At 31.6% G+C, this 8,427-nt stretch overlaps 2 protein-coding genes across 2 annotated transcripts in view; both read right to left on the bottom strand.

Annotated features, from left to right (window-relative positions):
• The window catches only part of LOC107610129 (receptor-like protein 12), a 61,322-nt gene extending 55,856 nt beyond the window's left edge, over positions 1 to 5,466 (bottom strand). Inside the window, exon 1 of the mRNA XM_021107156.1 lies at positions 5,351 to 5,466. The gene's annotated coding sequence lies outside the window, so the exon portion shown is untranslated. The remainder of the gene's footprint in view (positions 1 to 5,350) is intronic.
• On the bottom strand, positions 2,215 to 5,600 carry LOC107609470 (receptor-like protein 12). Its single transcript, XM_021107157.1, has one exon. It carries the CDS (start codon positions 5,518 to 5,520, stop codon positions 2,440 to 2,442), a length of 3,081 nt encoding a protein of 1,026 aa, XP_020962816.1. The 5' UTR covers positions 5,521 to 5,600; the 3' UTR covers positions 2,215 to 2,439.

Here is an 8,427-nt window from a genome sequence, read left to right on the forward strand (position 1 = left end):
TCTAATTTATAGTTTTTTACTGTTTTATATGTATAAGTTTTAATTTATTTATATAAAATTATAGATTATGTTAATATTATTTACGTTAAATAATCAGTTCGAAAACATTTATTAGTTTTTAAAATTTTTGTTTTAATAAAAGGTTCGGCTTTAATGAATTGAGCTATGAGTTAAACTCAATTTTAAAACCATATACCTAACCATTTATCCAACCATTTATCTAATATCTATGAATATCATAAATTCTAACTTAAATTTTATTATTGTTAAGACTATATCATCGAATAGACTGATGATGGAACTAATCAAATAAATCATTTTCAAGGAAGCTGGAATGATGGAATGGAAACTAAGAGTAACTATAATTGAGTGTTTTAGTCTTTATTTTGTATTAAAAATAATTGATAAAAAATGAGGTATAAAAAAACATTTTATTTTGATAGAAAATATATTAACTTTTGTTTTATTATATAAAATTTAAATTGAATTAAAATTAAATATTAAAATAATAAATTTTACATTAGCCTCAAATAATTATATATTACATAAGATCTCACAAATATTATTATGATATTTTATAAAATCCAAAATGAAATTAAGCTAAGATAGAGATGCTCTTAATATTTCCAAATGAAGAAAAGTCATTAAACTTGAGTGATACGGAGAATTGAAGAAGTCCCTAGTCTTCCTCAATCATCGGGAAAAAAAAAACGAACTTATTTTCCTGAAATTTTTTTGACATAAACAATAAAATAATTATTTCTCCTGAAAGGCATATATAGTTTTCTAAAAAGACAATTTTCTTTTTGTGACGAATAAAATCAATAATTTTTTTCAAAAACATGTGGTAGTAAATACGCCCAACACAATATAGTTAGATTAATTCTATAATATGGTTATATAAGTTTGACAATATTTAAAATAGTATTGTTAAAGTTAAAATTATATTTTTCATATTTTTGTAATATTTTTTTAATTAAAAAGTATTTTTAAATATTAAAGATATTATTTTGATTTTAACAATACCTGTTTGAATATTATCAAAGTTATATAATCATGGTAGTAACTATAACAATAGCTATAATAGCATATATCTTAAAAAATAGGATCCCGTTAGGATGGGTTATTGAGTTACAAAATGAACATCCCTTATACTATCTAGAATAACCATCCGAGTACTAGCGCATGATACCACTCATCCCAAAAAAAACTTCAGTTGATGGAAAAGGGTAACACTAATGATTATATCTCTAATATTCTCCAAACCTCCATTGTACACATTGTATAAATATTCCATTGGCTCCTCATACTTTCCCTAAAAAATATTGTCACTGCATGTAATAACAGTGAAAACTGAAAAGTGAATATTAAAGATGGAATACATATAGTATCCAGATTTATTAGGTATGTTTTATATATAATAAAAAATACTATGCATAATGATAAGTTTTGATAGATGTCAGAAAATATAAAAATGTAATTGTATTAAGTGACCAAATATGTTTACTTTCTTTTTCCTTTTGAGCAAGGCAAAAAGACTTCATGCTAGTGAAACTTTAATTTTATTAAAATTTTAATAATTCCATTTCTTTTTAAGTTTAAAGACTAAAAAAGTAGCACAATATCATTTCTTTATATCTCACGAGTGAACCAAAATTTTCCAAAATGCTCCCAACATGCTAGATTTATCTGTGCCTACTCACACTGCTTTAATTTGTCTCAGAAACTCTCAACCTTAACCTTGTTTTGCTTCTTTATTTATCAGCTGTAGCCTTATAATTAATTATTGCTTATAGATTGTTCATCAGTTGCAGATTCAAAATATTCAGAGAAGGAAATGTTACCAGACAGACAAGTTGTGTGAGACAGAACAATGCATTGAAGGATATTGCATTAGATAGTGCATGCTAAGTTGCTAACAACACATTGTTACAAAAAGTACTAGTTTCAGTACAATAATTGATATTAACTTGGTCAATGCAACATGAAACTAAAGAACCCTGAAAGAATATTATAATGTCATATATAATCTCATTGTGTCTTCAATCAAAGTACATCCCTTTTTTAAACATAGCCCAATTTCATTTCACAATATTCTTTTATCAAATGCGATAAGATGTAGACCAATATTTTTTTGAAGTGCTTAGATTATATTAGATTGATTTAAATTTCAATATAATATTAAATAAAACCACACAAAATGAGTTACAAAAATTAAGCTGACAATATACATGATCCATTTTATAAAGAATAATATACACATGAAAGAAAATACATGACCCATGCATGGTCTATTAATTAATAGAAATTACATATTTTATTCCACAAACAGAGAAACTAACATCATTACAGAAAAATATTAAAAGAAAAAAGGAAAACACATGAAGCTAACAACAGTAGTCTCCTACAGTTTACATGGCCTCTCCTGAGCTTGCTTTGTTAAGTATAACCACAAAGAAGTCTGGCAAGCCATAAGGGCTTCGCAGTTTTGATAAACAACCTTCCAAGGAACATCCCAAATACCACTCCGCATCCATATCCCACTGCAACTGACTTCCACCCAAATAATGATTCTTTTGCCTCAGCAAACACTGAAGGTGGTTGTTCTTTGTCATTGTCGCATGACTTTGACAAAGGGAATCCACAAAGCATTGGGTTTCCTCTATAGGAATCATTTTGAAATGTATTGAACTGTTTTCCTGTTGGTATCATTCCCTTCAACTGGTTTTCAGAAAGGTTCAAGACAGCCAGAAAATTCAAATTGGTCAAAGCCATAGGAATCTCACCTTTTAATTGGTTCCATGAGAAGTCTAACCATTCCAAACTTGTCAAATTTCCCAAAGTTTGTGGAATCGTACCACTGATTTTATTGTGAGAAAGATTAAGCCCTTTGAGAGAACTTAATTCTCCAATGACATGTGGGATTTCTCCTTCAAACATGTTATTTGATAAGTCTATAGTTGTAAAAGTGGTTAATATTCTCACTAGCTCTGTGGACTGACCTTTGATAATAACCACTACAGAATCATTGTACGCAGCACCGGAGCTGCTATGCATGTATAACAAACCACGAGGATGATGAGTACCATTACTCAGATCCTTCATTCCTTGAAAATTCTCAAAGAACGAGGTTGGCAAAGGGCCGCTGAATTTGTTGTTGGAAACATCAAATATTCTCAACTTTGGAAATGGATCTTTGGCACCGAAACTAGTGATGGTACCATGAAACTTATTTGCTCTTAAACTGAGTACTTGTAACTCCTGAAGACCTTCTAGCCAACTAGGAAACACATCCTCTAAGTTATTTTCTGCAAGATCCAAAACTTCCAACATGATGCAGTTAGACAAAGACCTTGGTAACGAACCGTCCAGTTGGTTGTTGTTTAACTTTATTGTTTGAAAGTTGTAGTCTTGAGAAAAATTTGTAGGTATGTTTCCATGAAGGTTGTTCACTTGAAGATCCAAAATTGTGAGATCAGGAAGTGCTCCCAAGCATTGTGGAATCACGCCAGACAAGTGGTTGTGAGACAAGATGAGTGCATCGAGGAAGGTTGCATTGCAAAACATTGAAGGAATGGTGCCAGACAAGTGATTGTGAGAAAAGATGAGTTGTGTACTGAGGGACAATGTTGAAGGAATGCCTCCTGTGAAGTTGTTGTTTGAAACTGCAAAGTAATCGGTGCCATTTGCTGGAATTGGAAGATCTCCTTGCAGCTGGTTGAAACTGAGGTCAATAAAGTTCATGCTCTTCCATGTGTGCAAGAGATTATCACTAAACCAATTGGGAATCTTTCCATGGATTTTATTGTTAGAAAGATCTAAATTTCTTAGATTTTGTAGTTTAGCTAGGAATGGAGGAAAAACAGTAACACTACAAGAAGAGAAATATAAAATGTCAAGTTTGGGTAAGACATAGTCAACTCTACTATTAATATCAACAGAAAGAAATTTATTGTTAGAAAAATCAAGAAAATATAAATTTTTCAATTTTGAAAAATGAAAAAAGTCCACAAGACCACTCAAGTCATTTGATGACATATCCAAATGAGTGAGATTTTTTAGAAATTCAAAGATCGAATTTGGAAAATCACCTTGAAATTTGTTATGAGAGAGAACTAAATATTCCAATGAATAAGTGGAGAATTTGCTAATTGGCCCTGTGAGTTGGTTCATGCTAAGATCTAGATCTCTCAATGAAGACAAAGAATAGCACCAATCTGGAATTGTCCCATTTATAAAGTTATTAGCCAAATCTAGTATTTCTAGTTTTGAAAGTGTGGCATTTTTGCTTGGAATTGGGCCGATTAATTGATTAAAAGACAGACTTAAGTAAGAAAGTTGAGTTAGATCAAATAATGATGATGGCAGTTGGCCTCCTAGACTGTTAGAAGAAAGTTGCAAGGTATGTAATTTAGTGAAGTTGTCGAACACATCTGGGATGTGACCACTGAATGTATTATGACTAAGATCTAAGTAGGTGAGATGTTTGAGGTTTGAAAGCAAAGATGGAATCTCACCATGAAATCTATTTCCTGAAAGGTCCAACTGTGTTAGTTGAGTGAGGTTCCACAAAGACACAGGAATTAACCCATCAAATCGGCAAAACTGTAGCCGTAGTTGGTTAAGAGACTTCAAATGGGAAATGGAATCAGGTATTTCTCCTGAGAATACTGTGTAAGAGAGATCCAAGTACCTTAGAGGAGTGCTCCAATTAGACTTTGGAAGTTCAACTTTCAGATCTTCATTGACATACAAACTTAGTTCTTCAAGATTAGGTAAACCAAGTATGCCAGTTGGAAATCTTCCATGCAATTCAGTATAAGCAAGATTTAGGAACAACAAAGAGGATGTGAAATTCATTAGCAAAGACAATGAAGTTTCTCTGATAGAAGACATGTCTATGACATTTAGAACCAGCTCTTCCATGTTAGTGGTGTTACCAATGAGTCTGCTCCATGTGGATTCATCAAGTGTCAGTTCATAATTATACGAGAGATCAAGTGAGAGTAATTTAGACAAGTGTGAGATTGTGGACGGAATATCACCAGCCAATGCTGAAGTGGATAGATTGAGATGGGTGAGACTCACAAGATTACCAATTCCAGGATATATTGGAGAGTTGGAGAAGTTATTGAAGGCAAGGTTGAGTTGTTGAAGATGCGTCAGATGGAAGAGTGTGCTGTTGGGATGAAACTCGCCTTCAAGCATGCTGCAACTCAGGTCAAGCCCAATCACGTGCCCTGACTTGGTGTCGCACGTGACACCATCCCACTCGCAACAATCAGTATTGTTGTTCCAGGATACTGTCTTGGGATAAGATGAACAATAAATCCCCATCTCCTCACTCCACCACCCGTCTTTGTACAATGAAGGGTTGATGGAAAATGAGTTCTTGAATTGGAGCAGGTTTGAGTTGTCATGGTGGTTGCATAGTGGCAACACCGATGAACAAGTGGAAGATGGAGTATCAACAAGAAGAAGAAGAAGAAGAAGCAACGAGAGAGTAAAACACCCCATCATTATGATGTCACAATAATAATGTTTAGATTTTTAATGTATTGAGTGTAGTGCATGGCATCGAATGCAACTCATGAATGCAAATTTATAGAGATAAGCCCCTGCGTATGGAATATGATTCAAACTTAGTTTGATAGTGTAGTGTGTGGTACTGGCTATTCGCATTTTTCCACAACATTTTTCTACAACCTCATCGCATTAATCCATGCATAAATTAAAAATAATACGTTTAACTAATTGGTGTCATCATTATTAGATACTATTTCAATGACTTTTTTATTTCTTTCAGCATGTATACTATACGCTTATAGCACACAATGCAAGTTGAATTATATAAAATTGTGTAGTTAAATAATTATACTTGCAACACTGCATAAAATTAAAAGAGTTGTAAGCAAAATTTCCGTCCTTCCTCAAAGTTCAGTATTTTCTATCTTAATTATGCCTCTGTATATAAGTTAATTCTTACATAAAAATAATAAGGCTATACATATGTGATATGCATACATGATGATGTATAATGATACAAGATTAAAATCTATCATTGTCTCTCTGTCTCTTATATTCTTGTTTAGTGACATTAGTATTATTAAAAATTGAAGTCCATTCATTATAAGACTATTATATATAGAGAAAGTGAAACCCAGCCATTGTCGAATGGACAGTTGGAAAGAATTAATAACAAATAAATCTTTTTCTGGAATAAGCTTGACTAATGATGGCTTTAAAAATTAATTTAATTTATATTGGGTTTCTATTAATTGTAAGGAATCAAGTGATGTAACTTGGATCTTTGATGTATAGAACTAGGTTACTATATATTTCAAGATCATGTGTACGCTCCCGTTGATAACTTCACATGGCCGAAATTGTAAATTTTGTTATGCATGATCTATGATGTATTTGTAAGCTAAAACACAGGGTAATAATTATGAAGCTAAAACACAAATTATATCATACACTTTAGTCCATAAACAAAGAAGTTCACATTGCAGAACATGAAGCTAAGTCATCATATTCTTCTATGATTTAAGTCCACAAGGGTTTCTTTCCCAGTCAAGATAAGCCAAATAAAATGCCAAATAGTAATTGGAGCTAGCATGAAAGAGCTCTCATACTTTGATTTGAAATATTTGTTTGATTCGATAGTATATTATTCTGGACACTGATTTTCCACAAAGCGCGTTGAATAACAAGAAGGTATGTCATAATCTGGGAAATAAAGTTGCATGGTATGGACTACGGAGAATGAAGAAGCAACAAGCTAATTAAGAGGGATAACCAATGCAAAATAATATTTTTATTTTTAATCTTCTTCAATTCATTTCAAATTTTCTATCACACTTATCTTAATCAAAGGTAAATTATTTTTTTTGCCATAAGATTTACGATTCTTTTTAAAATACCATAACGTTTAGTTTTATGAGGAGTGCTAGGGGACCAGTAACTTTTGTGGTTTGTAACCATTAATAGTGTTTTTAATGGTGTGAGATTAAATCCAATAGTGTGAAATTATTGTTGGCCAACTTTTTAAAAAATTGCTGACCCCGAGACTTTTCCTGGTTAATATTCTCATCAGCTCTATGAATTGACCTTTCATAGTGACAACTACAGAATCATTGTATGTTATTTTGTTGCTGTTATTTATATATGACAAATCAGGATTACTATCACTCAAATCCTCCATCCCTTGAAAATTCTCAAAGAATGAGATTGGCAAAGGGTCGCTAAATTTGTTGTTATAAACATCAAATATTCTCAACTTTGGAAATGGATGTTTGGCAATTAAACTAGTGATGGTACCATGAAACTTAAAAAATAAAAACTACCAAATAAGGACTTAAGAAGAGTTGCAAACATTGGACACGGTTTGACCCTCCGTCAATTCCTAACATAAAAAAATTAACGAAATTGCTTATGTGTAGTGTGTTAACTTTGGTTGACATGTCTGTCTATTCCCCAATTAAATGATCTCAAATGTTAGAAACAATTTAGTCTTCCAATTTGGTTGAGTTATATCAGCACACAAACCCTAATTGTCTAAATTCCCCAATTGAGCATCTTTAAGGTCAGTGCATGCCTTCTAAATGCTATCGCAACAAATGATGGAATAGCACAGAAAACTCATTCATTACGAGACGGCAAAAGGAAAGAAGCAAAAGGAGTGATTGGAGTGGTAGAGGTGATTCAACACATACGAGAGCATTCAGCGACAAAATTGCTTCCACGAGTAATTGTCAATTATATGCAACAATATACAAATTTAGAATAGTGAAGAATCCAAATAAGTTATTCTTTGGGTGTCAACTATAGGGTAATTGATTTGTTTGTGCTTTATTGCTTGAAAAGAAGAAAAATGTTTGGAATTTTTTTTTTTTCATTTTTGTGCAGAACAATTTGTCATATTGCAAATTCTTCAAATGACTGGATGAAACTATTGGTTATAAACTTATAATCCTCTCGTGCGCACATCTTTTTAGCTACGGTTTATTGTAAATAAAGGGATTTGTGATAGATTTATGAAGAAATACACAATATAAGAGAGGCTCCAACAGTTTTCAATGATTTAGTGTCAATATTAAGTTGGCTAAACAGCATACGTCAGTCTATATAATAGAATAGCTAAATATATCCGTTCTATTTCACAAGGTCAATTAACAAAAAAATGTAAAGTATCTGAGATTTACAATTTTTGAGGACTTATATAGTAAGTTATTTTGGTGACTATTTATATAATAGTTTTTAATTCTTAAGGACTAATTTATCTAAAGTTAAAATTCTGATAAATTTAATTTGTCATTCTATTCTAATATTTAAGATGCACAAACTAATTACAAGTATGAAAAAGGCTTTTATATTAGAGAAAATCACTATAAATGATCATTAATAAAATTAAATTATTAAAAAGAA

Source organism: Arachis ipaensis, chromosome B07 (genome assembly GCF_000816755.2).
Source record: "Arachis ipaensis cultivar K30076 chromosome B07, Araip1.1, whole genome shotgun sequence".
NCBI lineage: Eukaryota > Viridiplantae > Streptophyta > Magnoliopsida > Fabales > Fabaceae > Arachis > Arachis ipaensis.